The sequence below is a fragment of the Leptonychotes weddellii genome, chromosome 5, assembly GCF_054177405.1.
Source record: "Leptonychotes weddellii isolate Sample4059 chromosome 5, ASM5417740v2, whole genome shotgun sequence".
NCBI lineage: Eukaryota > Metazoa > Chordata > Mammalia > Carnivora > Phocidae > Leptonychotes > Leptonychotes weddellii.
The window spans coordinates 146,506,419-146,520,530 of record NC_138373.1 but is presented as its reverse complement, the minus strand read 5'-3'; the positions used below and the strand labels follow the sequence as shown (position 1 = coordinate 146,520,530).

Below are 14,112 nucleotides of genomic sequence, written 5' to 3'. Positions count from 1 at the left end.
ATCCCAGGGACCTGGGATCGAGTCCCACATCAGGCTCCCTGCTCAGCGGGAAGCCTGCCTCTCCCTCTGCCTGCCATTCCCCCTGCTTGTGCTCTCTCTCAAATAAATAAATAAAATCTTAAAAAAAATAAAAAGAAATGAAATTCTGACACATGCTACAGCATGGATGAACCTTGAGAGCACTGTGCTAATGGAAATAAGCCAGTCACAAAGGGCCAATACTCCATGATCTCACTTACATAAGGTCCCTAGGGGAGTCAAATCCACAGAGACAGGTTAAGTGGTGGTTTCAGGGGCTGAGGGGAGAGGGAAATGGGGACTTAGTGTTTTGTAGGTACAAAGTTTCAGTTTGGGAAGATGAAAAGCTCTGGAGACGGATGGTGGTGATGGTTGTACAGCAGTGTGAATGTGCTTAATGCCCGTCAAATGTACACTTAATAAATGGTTAAAATGCTAAATTTCATGTTATGTGCATTTACTACAATAAGAAAAATCTCCATAGCTGTGTGACCTTAAGCAAGTTACTTCACCTCTCTGTGCCTCAGTTTCCTTATTATTATTATTTTTTTTAAAGATTTTATTTATTTGCTTGACAGAGAAAGAGAGAGCACAAGCAGGGGGGGCAGCAGGCAGAGGGAGAAGCAGGCTCCCCGCCGAGCAGGGAGCCCGATGTGGGACTCGATCCCGGGACTCCAGGATCATGACCTGAGCTGAAGGCAGTTGCTTAACTGACTGAGCCACCCAGGTGCCCCTATTTTTTTTTTTTTTTAAAGATTTTATTTATTTATTTGAGAGAGAGAGAATGAGAAAGAGCGAGCACATGAGAGGGGGGAGGGTCAGAGGGAGAAGCAGACTCCCCGCCGAGCAGGGAGCCCGATGCGGGACTCGATCCAGGGACTCCAGGATCATGACCTGAGCCGAAGGCAGTCGCTTAACCAACTGAGCCACCCAGGCACCCCTCAGTTTCCTTATTATGACATGGGACTAATGATAGTGTTTACCTAAAAGGGCTGCAGGGAGGGTTAAAAGGGAAGGTGTGTCAAGGCTCTTAGCACAGGCGAATGCACGCTAAAAGGGCCTGTTGAGTGTTGGCGTAAGAGAGAAAACATCTCAAAGGTAGCCTGAGTTTTCCCAAAAAGTGAGAGCGTAATTCATGTCAGTTGTCACTCTACAGCGCTGCGGATGTGGGAGATGTGTCCTGAGCTCCAGTCACATGGAACAAGACTTTTTGTTTTAATTCCTGCTTGCAACTCATTTCGTTTCTTCTAGCAAATGCTAATGTGCCTGTCCTGAGCACATGGGACCAAATGAAATGGCATCTGGACAAAGTATTTGAATTCTCTTGGTCCCAGTATCCCCACAGGTGACATGAATTGGATGAGGTCAGTAGCCCCCCAACACTGGAGTCAAGACTGGCCTTAGGGCAGAAGTCACAACAGGGACCCCAGGAGCTTGTTATATAGATTCCTGGGGCACCTGGCTGGCTCAGTCTGTTAAGTGCCCAACTCTTGATTTCAGCTCAGGTCATGATCTCCTGGTTGTGAGATCGAGCTCCACATCGGGCTCTGCGTTCAGCTTGGAGTCTGCTTCAGATTCTCTCTACCTCTCCCCCTCCCCCCCACTCACGTGCTCTCTTACTCTAAAATAAATAAATCTTTAAAAAAATATATACAGATTCCTGAGCCCCACTGCAGAGACCACTGGGGGGTAGAGGGCTAAAAATTTCAGACTCTCCCCAGGTGATTCTGATTAGGTGTTGGGTCCACCTAACCAGGAGGACCCCTTGGGGGTCTCCGGGGCTGTTCTCAACCTTGGCCATATCTGAAATCACCTGGGAAGCTCTGGAAAATACCTTTTACCAGGTTCCACCCCCCAGAGGCAGATTTAATTGGTCTTTGATAGGCCCCAGGCATAGGGATTTTAAGTGAGTGCCCAGGTGATTCTCCTGTGTAGTCAATTCTAGAACAGTGTGGTGCTCACCCTTGAGCATGCACCAGAGTCACCTGGAGGGCTTGCAAAGCCATAGATGGTGGGCCTCTCCCCCAGAGTTTCTGGTTCAGGGGGTCTGGGATGGGGCTCTAGAATATACATTTCTAACAAGTTCCCCGACGAGGCTGATGTTTCTGGATTGGAGAACACACCTGGAGAGCCACTATTCCAGAACCTTGCTACTCAAGGTGTGGCTTAGACCAGCAGCAGAGGCTTCACCTGGGAGCTTGTTAGAAACGCAGACCAGGGCCCACCTGGGGGTCTGCTGAGTCAGGGTCTGCAATGTGACCCAAGTGCACATTTGTGTTCGAGAAGCACTGTTTCAGAAACAACTCTGCTTTTGAAACTTCCTGCTCTCACTGTATTCTGGAGGGGCGAGATGAAGGGCAAGGTATCTTTTCTAGAGCGGGAGGCCGAGGGGGGAGGAATGCAGGCAGCTCAGCCTGGAGTGGGCAGGCCAGCATCAGCTCCCTGCCCCGAGCCACTTCGGTCCACGGCGCATGCTCCGGGCAGCCCGGGCAGGATTGATTACCTTGGCGTGATTGTAAATATCCACACAGTTGTCAGTGTTAATGCTCTTTGCGCAGATAATCTCACAGTGTCGCTGCAAAGCCTCCAGCTGGAAAAATTTAGCGGCAGACAGAAGCTAAAAATCATAAGAAGAGCCTGTTAGAGGTTGGGAGGTGGAAATAAAGGGAGGACAGTGGGGAAAATCCTCATTTTTCCACAGAGATGTCCCAAGGAGAAGGGCTGGGAGCACAGGTGTGGGTCTGTCACTTTAAAGCACAAAGGAAACCCTAGAAAATGAGACACAGGGATAGAACTCTGTTGCGGAGGAAGATGGCCGAGGGGAGGGGGCTGAAGGGAACCAGATTCACGGCTATTCTAGCAGGAGGTCAAGCAAAAATGCTTACAGTTGCCGTGTCCAGAAATAAGGAAATTAGGGTGAACGCCCTTAGTTAGCAAGATGGACATGGATGCGGCTCACTCCTTCTGTTCAACCAGGTGTCCACACGAAGGTTACCTCGGAGAAGCCTCCCGGACCATGCCACCTCGGGTCACCTCCCTCCGTCACTGTCTGGCTTCCTTACCCGGCCTCAGTCGTCCTCTGAGCCCTTCTCCCAGCAGACATGATGTCATGCCTGTCGCCCTCAGAGAGCCCGAGAGGGCAGGGGTCTCTGTCCCTTTGCATACTGCCGTGGCGGCCCCTGAGAGGTCAAAGGGACTGACTTTGTGAGGAAAGGATGGGGGCGGGGGTGGGGGCAGGGGGAGCTGCTTTTTGGTGACAAGCTCTTCTGCATTATTTATGTGATTTACATGTGCATTCGTTATTTCAATTTTAAAATAAAAACAAATGTGACAAAAGAGCCCACGTCCTCAGATGGTAGCTTGGTCTGCAGGTGGAGAAGCATCAGAGGCGCGGTCCAGAGAAACGAGAGAGGAACTGTGGGGTGGTGGTGGGGGGGGCGATGGCCATGGAAGGGTTTGCGGAGTCCGAAGGGAAGGATAAATGGGCCACCCAGTGAACACACAGCCCTTACGGAATATCCCCAGGTGCTAGGCATCGTTCTAGGCACCTTGTTATATAATCTTACAATCCTAAAAACCCAATGAGGTAGATCTTGTTATTCCCATTTCCAGGTGAGGAAACTGAGGCTCAGAGAGTTTAAATAATGCCCAAGATCGCACAGCTCAGAAGGGGAAGAGCCTGGATCGAAACCCCGATTGGCCCAGAGTCTGTGTTTTCACCACAGTGTGTGGTTACCTTTTGAAGGACTGATAGCGCTCTGACATCTCTAATCAGCCAGGCACCCTGGACTTTGGACACCTGAATGGGATCCTGGCTCCTTTGCTCGGGATTCCCAGAGTGATTTTGGCTTCTGGTAGGAAAACCCACAAGGGCTCCACTTTGAGGAAGGGGCAGGGACTCTTGGCCTTGGGCAGAAGGGAGCAGACGCAAGGCCCCTGAACTCAGAAGGGGAGGACAGGCTTGACGGAGAGGTAGGCAGCAGGTAGGGGGGAGCCAAGGAGACTTGGGAAGAAGGGAGAGTCATCCTGAGCCCTTATAATCAGCTCCCGGCATCCGCATCAATGGACACATTGTGATTTAAGGAATGTTTTCCGATGCTAGAAGTCACGGAGGATAGCTCCTGATGTTTGCGCCCCAGCTGTGCCTAGAGTAGAGCTGGCCTCAGCCTCCCCAGTAAACTTCCCGTACCCCGCCCTAAAGCCAATTAATGTTGGATTTTGCAGAGTTGCTATTGCAAGTGCACCAAGCACCCTGGTTTTCCAGGTAGGGGCTCTGCTGAGAAGCCCTCGGGAGGCCCAAGGAGGCAGGCAGGACCCCAAAGTGTGCACCCAAGTGAAAACCCAACACAGGTCCCCCCCAGACACTGCCAACACATGTCGGTGCCCTGAGTTTACAGAGATGCCACCCACCCAACAGCACAACAGATGCCTTACCTCCATTATCTCGTTGTTTTTAATGAGCAGTGACTCTGGGCCACCATGGTAGAGATACTGCATGACCAGCTGGAAGAAAGGACACAGAGAGCAGAGCGTCAGTCCGGGGTCAGCACACAGACACAATCCTCTTACAGCCGGGCAGTCTGTGCGTCCCTCTAGAACATCTGCTCTTGCTGGATCGCTGCCTTATGGGAGAAGTTCCACTTAGGACACATTTCCTAGTTGGATAGTTTTCCTTATTGCGTGCTGCCATTTGTCTCCCTGTGGTTCTGCTGGGTTCCAGGTGCACCCCCAGCTCTGCTCTCCATCTAGAGATGGCAATCGGCGCTCTCCCCTCCCACCTCCCACCCCATCCGGCTGCCCCCAAAACACTTGGCTTAAAGAGCCTGCACCAGCGGCTGTTCCCCTCTGGGAGCATGGCCCGGTTTGATTAGACCATTCTTACTTAAATCCAGAGAGAGACTCTGGGCTACCACGGGACTACCTGATCCGGGATGAAGCTGTCAGGGGTCGGGGGTTTCAATGTCTCGTTGATGGTGTGAGCAGTCCGAGCCAGGCTGTGCTCTGTTCATGTGATTCAGGAGGCCTGAATGGTGTGCCAAGTCCCAGAGCTTTGCCAACTGGCGTCCCTTTAGAACGAGGTCCCCGGATGTGCAGAACTGGCCGCCACCACTTCCCATGAAGCTGTTAATTTTTTAGGTGGTGCGTAGGCTTTCCAAGTGGGCATGGTCTTCTCCACCATCGTCCTCTGCCTGCCTTATGACACACGGACTCCCTGTCTCACCCCACGGCAGCTGTGCTGGAAACATCTGTAGACTGGCTACATCCCATCTCTGGGCACTTGTAAAATGAGGCCCTGGGGCTGGGCTGTGCGCTATGGTCCCTGCAGGCTCCAGTGGGTCTGTGGCCACCAGAGGGCAGTGGTGAAGGGCAAGGACCCTGCACTCGGGCTGCCTCAGTTTCCAGTCAGGTTCTGCCACTTAAACACTGGGTGACCTGAATTAGGTTAGGCTCTCTGTGCCTCAGTTTCATCATCTGTAAAGTGGGGCTAACATTACATACCTCATGTGATGAGGATTACATGACATGGAGCAGGGCTAGCAAGGGCCTGGAACGTGGCAAGAACTCAGTAAATGTTGGCTCTTTGATTTTTCTGAGGTGGAAACATCTTTCTCCAGTAGTGCCTCTGCTGTGTTTTCACTCAGGTCATTCGAGGTCCTTTGTGACTGATTTCAATCTACCTTTTGCATGGGTGTTTACAAGTAATAGTTTTCTTAAAAAAATACAGTGTTTACAGCTTTACTGAGCTATATTTCACATAGTGCAAACTGCTTCTGTTTAAAGTGCCCAGGTCAGTGGTTTTAGTGGATTCACGATGTTGTGCGACCGTCCCACTGTCTAATTTTAGAACATTTCCAACACCTCTAGGAGAAACCCTGTGCCCATTACCCACTGTTCCCATTTCCTCCTGGGCCAGTCCTGACACCCACGGTGGATGTGCCCGCTCCAGACATTTCATATGAGGGGAATCCTACAACAGGTGCTCTTTGGTCTGGCTGCGTCCCATTTTCAAGGTTCACCTTCGTTGTCACAGATCTCTCCTTCATTCTTTTTTATTGCTGAACAACGTACCACATTTTGTGTATCCTTTCATCAGCCTGGGGACATTTGGACTGTTCCCAATTTTTTTGCTGTTCGGAATCCAGCGGCTATGGATCAATGTACTTTTTCCGATCTCGTCTGCCGCTCTGCCCTTCTCTCTCCTCCTAATCGCGACGGCATCTACCTTTTATAGTCTGACCACTCCCAACCACTTGCCTTTAACCGAACCTACCACCACTTTCGGTCCCACGCTTTTGCCCAAGCTGCTCCCTCTGCCCGGATTCTCCATCTGTTGAACTCGGCCCCCTCTTTTGGGATCTAGCTCAGTGGTCACATTGCTGAAGTCTTCTCAGATCTGCTAGCTGCAACCCGAGGCTGGGCAGCACCTCATCCACGACTGCAGTGTGACTTCCCACTAGAGCTCGAGGGCACCGGCGGGGGCCGCCCAGCTCTGCGTTCCCGCGCCTGGCACAGTGCCTGCGCTCAGCAAGCGCACTTTAAACAGAAACACGAGCCCTCTCCTTTCCTTTTGTGTTTGAGCCTCTGTGTGCTGACTGTGGGCTGCCGCAACGACCCGCCTGTCGCCGAGATGGCGGTGTGTTCACAGTAGTGGCCGAGACTTTGTGAAAGGATCACACGGCCTCGGGTCCCCCCCCCCCATGCTGATGGCTCATGGGCATCTAAAATACCACGTCAGCGAATGGTGGGATCCCGTTCTTACAAACGTCAACGGATTCCCCTGGCGCCTCTCTTTTACAATGGCCAAACCAATAACAACAACAGTAAGACCCGCAACAGCAACTGCCCCGAACACAGGGCCCCTCCGTTTACAAAGCACTGCTCCATTGTGTCATCTCATTTATTCAGGGTCAGGCTGTGGACTGAAAACGCCTCTTCCTTAGCGGATGGAGATCCTGGGGCTAATGGGATTCAAATCGGGCTGGCCCTTTCTGCCTTCGGACTCTGCCAACACAGGCCTTTTCTGCAAGGGGGCAAACGAAGCCTTATGAGGCCAAAGGGCCTGTTTATGTAGATGTTTCTCTTGGCAGCTGATACCTGCATGAAGCCCTCAGTTCATCGGCATCCACGGCCTCCCGGAGGCCCCAGGTGCGGCCTCGGCTGCATCCAGCGCTCGCCTGCGTGTGACGCTAAACAGTCTTGCGGGGAGGAAACGCAAGGCAGTCTCATTTACTAAAATTCTTCTGTCGGCATGGAAGTGAAGTGAACGGGCCCCTGGGAGCCTCCTTCTGGGTTGGATTCAGCCCTCCTCAGCCTATTTCAAGCCACAAATGAGGCTTTTCTTCTTTTATGGGGAAGGGGCAAGCACACAGAGAATTCCCCGGGGTCTGCTAAATCGTCCCTCCTCGTTACAGTAACTTGAGGCTAACGTGGTCAGGAAACCTTTCCCAGTCAAAAGCAATTACAGGCCTCGGAGTCCTCTGGGGCCGAGCTTTCCCACATAGGGCTCTCATTCAATGGATCTGCATGGCAAACACGGATTGAATGCCTACTACAAGGTTCTTATTACAGGAACCTCCCCAATTAGCTCCAGGCTTTATGGCTCAAGTGCCCCCTTCACGGGCACTCAGGAGAGGTGGGGAGGTGTGCATTTTCCAGCACTTAGTTCATGCTCAGACTCTAATGGGCCTACGATTCTTTCCTCAGGGCTGGGTGAGGTTTGGGGAGGGCCCAAGTCCCCACAGTAGGGAGGCAGTTAGGAGATCAGGTCTGGGAGTCAGCCAGGCCTGGCTCCAAACCTCAGTGTGGCTGTGATGAGCAGCCTGAGCTTGGGCCACTTCCTTCCACTCTCTGGGTCTGTGTCCTGGGGCAGCTGGAAGGATGGAATAAGGTGACATATAGCAGTGGTTCTTAGATCGGGGTCCCTGGACCGGCAGCATCACCTGGGTTCTTGTAAGAAATATAAATTCTTGGGGCCCCAGTCCAGGCCCACAGAATCTGGAACTCTGGGGGCGGGGCCCAGGACTCTGCATTTCAACTTTGGTGTCTTATCAAGCCAACCCCTTCCTCCTCTGCCCTGGAGATTCCGGTACCTGCTCAAGATGGAGAGCCACCGTAGTGTGGAGAATGGTTTCTCCACCTTGGCTGCACTCTGGGACAAGGGGAGGAAGGCAGAAACGTCAACAGCCCAGGTTCTGATGGATGGCCTGGGCACGGGAAATTTTTAAAGCCCCCCATGTGACTCCAGTGTCCAGCAGGGGTTTGAGAAGCACTGGCTTTGAGCCTGACATACAGCCAGCGTTCAAGAAATGGGAGCTGATCTTACCACTGTTCCCCTTTAGGAAGGGGATTCCAGAACCAAGTGTCCAGGCTTTGACACCAGATGGACTGGGTTCCAATCCTGGCTCTGTCCCTAAGTAGCACTAAGACTGGGGCAAAGGATTTAAGTTTTCTGAGCCTCAGTTTCTTCATTTCTAAAACTGGCAAGAAAAATCCAGATAGGGGTGCCTGGGTGGCTCAGTCGTTAAGCGTTTGCCTTCGGCTCAGGTCATGATCCCAGGGTCCTGGGATCGAGCCCCGCATCGGGCTCCCTGCTCGGCGGGGAGCCTGCTTTTCCCTCTCCTACTCCCCCTGCTTGTGTTCCCTCTCTCGCTGTGTCTCTCTCTGTCAAATAAATAAATAAAATCTTTAAAAAAAAAATCCAGATAACCACGGGTGAGCAGAGGTCAGTGTCTCATTCATAGTTGGAGCCCCACAGAGGTTTCTTCACTGTCCTCCCACTGCGAATCCTAAAGCAAAGCAGCAGTTCTTCTGGAAAACTTCAAACTCCACAGCCACCACCGTTCCAGAAAGGGCTGTGGCTACTTGGCTGTCAGCAAGAAATGTGGTGAGGGGCTGGGGTGAGAGGCTGGGTGCAGGGGTGTGCCAATGCCCTAGTCCCACGCTGGGGCTCCAGCCTCCTCGCTGTGTGCCTCCCCCCCCCGCCGTGGGATGTCTCACCCAGACTGGCCTTGTCCTTGGAAACCTCTTTCGCCCTTTCCCCCACGGTCAGTCCCAAGTAACCTATTCTATAGGGCCTTGTGCTGAGTAAGGAGGTGGTTTACCAGTTACGGCTCAGAAAAACAAAAACCCACTTAAAAGTTGCCAAGTTGAATGCTTCCTCGCGTTGTCCTACTTGCTAATCTCTGCAAGAACCCATGACCTAGAGGTGATAATGATTAACTTGTTAAAAATGGAGAAAATGAGGCTCAGAGAAGAGTGCCTTGCCCATAGTTACTTGGGAAGGATTCTTTCTTTTGAAGTTTCAGCATAACCAAAGAAATGCATCTCTAATGGTGGAGATGCAGGCACCTCAACAGGCTTTAGGGCCTGGTGTGAGGGTATGGTGGCTTCTGGCAGCTCTCTGGACAGCAGGATCTGGGGGACCAGGGTCAAGGGCGGAGGAAAGAACCACCATCTGGCCTACCTTCTCCTGACTTGGCTCATACTACGTGGTCCCAGGGAGTCTTTTCAATCTCCAATATACCTTAGGACCTGTCCGAATAGACTGATAATCACTTTCCCTCAAACACACCCCATGACTTCCCACTACTGTGCCTTTGTTTATGCTGTTCCACCCCCTGCAGTACCCCCTCTCTCCCATCCACCAGATGAGGAAAGGAGCCTTGGAAGGGCTGGTGAATTGCCCAAGGCCCCGTGATAGACACTGATTTTAAACAGGAAAATGCCGCTCTTCAGTCCTGGACTGCAGCTCTGTCCTCCCAAGTCCAGATCAGGAGCCTTGCCCTGCTACGCTGGTCACAGCCAGCCTCGTCCCCCATCCCCCATGATCTCTGAGCAGTCTCAACACCCCTCTTGGAGCATGAGTCCCCCACGGACCTGCCTGAGCTTCAGCCACTTGTGTGCTCTTCCCAGGGCTGTGCTTCCTGAGCTGAACTGCAGGAACAGGATCCTGCTCAGAATCCCACAGATTCCAGCCCCGGGGTCCCCCACATCGTCGGCTCATTAACCCTGGCAGGTGGGAGGACAGCACGTCTTTGGCTTCTGATCACACTAGGCTCAACCACAGCTCTGGGACCTCATCCCTGCTGTTCTCTGCCAAGCATCTCCTAACCCCCTTTTTTAAGCGCTAAGCCTTCCTATGGTTCCCCAACTTCTCTACAGCCTTCACTATTCCAGCTAATGCCTCATCAGGAGGCCTTCTCTGATTTCCCTAGTCTGAGTTGCCAGAGCACGTTGGCTCCCCGCCCTTTCTTTCCTGCCCATCCCCACATTATACTGTAGGAGATTAGTTACTCAGAGTTACCCCCTCTGGACTGTGGGGCCCCAGGGGAGGAAGGTCATTTATCCTTGTGTCCCCAGGTCCCAGCAGAGTGCTAGATATACAGTAAGTGCTCAATAAATGCTGTAGGGATAAAACGATGGTAAACTGGAAGGGGTGGGAGAAGGGGCCCAGAGTCAGGGGACTGATGACTCTACAGTAGCCAAACCACAGGTGGATGTCTGCAGGGAAGGCCCGTGCCCTGTGCCCACCAGCAGGATGTTCCAGGCCACGGGGGGACGGGGGGGGGCTCACCTGAAAGATGGGGTACTTCACGTAACCGATCTCTATGCAGGTGCTGTCATTTGTTGGTTTGTTGGACAGAAGCGCTTTGAACCTGAACAAGGACACAAGAAGGGAGATAAAAAGACCCACAAACACATCTATGGTTTGCAAAAAACTCCACTCTCTGATGAGAGAGACACATAAAATCCTGTATTCCCCCCACTTTGAAATACATTAATGATATAGCCACAGATGTCCTAATGCGACCGCAACCCCAGTATGATGTCATCCTTGAATCTGAAGTTACAACTTCATTACTTTTTTTAAAGTTTTTTATTTAAGTAATCTCTCCGCCCAACGCGGGGCTCGAACTCACCACCCCTGAGATCAGAGTTGCATGCTCTTCCGACGTGAGCCAGCCAGGCTCCCCTGAACCACTATTTTTAACTTTAAAGTTTTAACTTCAGGGGTGCCTGGCTGGGAACACATCGATACACCTTTAGGAATAAGCTAAGCTGTGTCTCTTTTCTTAAACTTTTAATTTTGAAATAGTGATAGATTTGCAGACGAAGTGTAAAGACAATACAGAGCTCCTATACGCCCTCCGCCCAGCTTCCCCTGATGGTAGCGTCCTACACATCCATGGCCGTCAAAACTAAGAAATTACCCCTGGGACAACATCTCTCCTGCTTTTCTATGCATCGTAATGGAGAACCATGTAAGGCACAGCATATTTTTCTCGTGGTGGCAGAGCAGACATCTGGGGCTTGTATTTGGCTTTGGGGGTAGGCAGTGGGAGGCCAGGGGAACCCAGGGAGTGCTGGCCACACAGGTTCATCAGCAAACATTCTGGCAGTAGGTTCCATTTCTGGGTACACAGTGTCCTCACCCCTCCGCTTACCCCGGCGGCCTCCTCATCTCCGGCCTCTCCTTTCTCCTCTGCGCACCTTCACTGATCCCAGTTCAGGTCTTTGGATAATGTGGTTCTAAATGGTCAACTCATTTCAACTCAGATCGAAAGGACAAAGGGCAGTTGCAGAGCTGTCAGGGAGGGGGCTATGCCCTTGTTGGGTCCACAGTTAGGGAAAAGTCAGGTTCAAGACCTGTGTATTTGGGGTGGCTTATGCCAGAGTTCTGGGATATCTGGAGAGCAGGCCTGAGACGTTTCAGGCTGGACACTGTGGGAGGGCACTGGGCCGGGGGGAGCTAAAATCCCATCCACACTCTGCTCCAAAGCTCTGTGCCTGGTACATACTCTGTGTGCCCAGAGGACTGGGTGCCCTTGCCTGAGTCACACAAAGGCACAGCTGTTTAAGCCAGAGGCTGCTCTGTACTTTACGACTGTGGTAAAAAACACGTAATAGAAAAATTACCGTCTTAACCATTTTAAGCATACAGAGATGTTAAGTGTATTCACGCTGTTGTGCAACCAATCTCCAGAACCTACTCTGGACGCATTAAACAACAACTCCCCACCCTCCCCTGCCCCCAGCCCCAGGCAACCAGCATCCTACTTTCTGTCCCTACGAAGCTGACTACTCTAGGTACTGCCTATAAATAGAATCATACACTATCTTTTCGTGACTGGCTTATTTCTTTGCATAATGTCCCCAGAGCTCATCATGTTGTAGCATTTGTCAAAACTGCCTTCCTTTTTAAGGCTAAATAAAATATGTATATGCCACATTTTGTGTATCCGTTCATCTACCGATGGACATTTGGGTGGCTTCTACTTTTTAGCTGCTCTGAAGAATGCTGGTGTGAGCACGGGTACACGAATGCCCTCTGCTCTTGAATTCTTGATTTTGAAAAAGTAATCTTCCCGGGGCGCCTGGGTGGCTCAGTTGGTTAAGCGACTGCCTTCGGCTCAGGTCATGATCCCAGGGTCCTGGGATCGAGTCCCACATCGGGCTCCTGGCTCAGCGGGGAGCCTGCTTCTCCCTCTGACCCTCTCCTCTCTCATGCTGTTTCTCTCTCGCTCGCTCTCTAATAAATAAATAAAATCTTAAAAAAAAAAAAAAGAAAAAGTAATCTTCCCGTCTAGGGAAGGTAACCCTCAAAATTGAATTTCAGAGAACTATTACAGTACATACCTGGGAGAGGCCGTGAATAACAGCACTTTGTGAGCGTAAAACGGTCTTCCTTCTACCAGAAAGGTAACATCGGACATTTCTTTATTGTTAAGGAAATGAGGATCTAGAATAGGAAGGGGAAAGAGTGTAGCTTTAGTGGAGAGAAGGGTGAAGTTTGCATTCCTCTTCTGGAAAGCGCCAAGAAGAGCTAACAGGGAAACCATGGGGATAAGATACTCATTGGCGAGACAGTGAGCCAACAGGGGACAGAACCAATCAAAGGAGCACTCAAACCACGGAAATTCACTTTTGCATTGGAAATCTTCATAGCTTAGTTGTGATTAAAAGTAGCATCTCCTCAGAGGAGACCCATCCCCAGCCTGATGCAGATGACTTTTGGATGTGAAAGGTAAAGGTATGCCCACCTTGCCTCTGAAGAATGCCACCCCCCCACCTTAGCTCCTCCTTCTTGGGCTCAGGGCCCTCCCTGCCTGATGGATAAGGGGTTTTCCAGGTGATTTGAAATCCAAGCGCTTCTCTCCCAGAGTCAGAGGCATGCGAACCAGTTCCCTGCTCTCGTCTCCAACAATAACAAAGAAGGTAGAGCTGGTACTTACTGAGCCCTTAGGACGCGCCAGGCACTGTGCAAGCTGGCCCGCACATGCGCAAACGCGCTGGGTCCCGGGAGACAGGGACCACTGTCCGTTGTGCAGCTGGGGAAGCAGGCACACAGACGTTCAAGCCAGTGACAGGTGGAGGAGCCAGGATTTGAACTCGGGCATTCGGATTGGAGCGCCGGCCTTGTTCAACACTAGGATCCTCCCCGCCTCCCCCCTGCCCCCCTCAACCCCGATTTGCCTGTCACTTTAGCCACGGAGACCCGGAGCTCCTGAAGGTGCCAGTCTGTCCTCAGCTCAGGGCTTCTGCTGCTTGGGAACACCCACTAACATCCCTGCCCCGACTGGCTAAGGCCCTGCTCAGGTCCTAAGTCAGTCCGGACACAGGGTCGAGGGCAAGGTGGGTCTAACCTCTGGTGGGGCTTTCTCTTAGGTCTGCCCTGAGCCCACCTGGGCTGCGCTGCCCCAGGGAGGGTCTTTAGAAGACTCTAAATGGAAGATGACCTCTCTGGGGGCATCTGCACCCAAGCTCCCCAGTCTGAGGATGCACTGCGTTCTCAGCTCAGGTGAAAAAGATTCTTTCTGCAAAATGTGCCTTGCCCAGTGCTTCTGGTCCCATGAATGGCACCACCATCTATCCGCTGCCCAAGCCAGGGATTCAGAGGCAACAGGACACCTTCCTCTCCTGGGCTTACCCAGACCCAGTCTATCACAAACACTGTCTTCTCTTCCTCCTAAGTGTGTCTCAATTCCCCCATTTCTCTCCATCCCTAATGCCGCAGCCCTCCCTAGGGCCACCACGTGGTCTCTTGTCTGGGGACATGCAGGAGCCTCTTTGGTCTCTGCCTCCACTCTTGGCCCC

The 14,112-nt window shown here is 51.9% G+C and overlaps 1 protein-coding gene across 1 annotated transcript in view; it reads right to left on the bottom strand.

Moving 5' to 3' along the window:
- The window catches only part of ABTB3 (ankyrin repeat and BTB domain containing 3), a 284,577-nt gene that overhangs the window by 7,472 nt on the left and 262,993 nt on the right, over positions 1 to 14,112 (bottom strand). Inside the window, exons 13-16 of the mRNA XM_081822359.1 lie at positions 12,655 to 12,757; positions 10,592 to 10,673; positions 4,453 to 4,521; positions 2,522 to 2,635 (exon numbers count right to left, since the gene is read on the bottom strand). Coding sequence (XP_081678485.1) covers positions 2,522 to 2,635; positions 4,453 to 4,521; positions 10,592 to 10,673; positions 12,655 to 12,757 — 368 coding nt within the window. The remainder of the gene's footprint in view (positions 1 to 2,521; positions 2,636 to 4,452; positions 4,522 to 10,591; positions 10,674 to 12,654; positions 12,758 to 14,112) is intronic.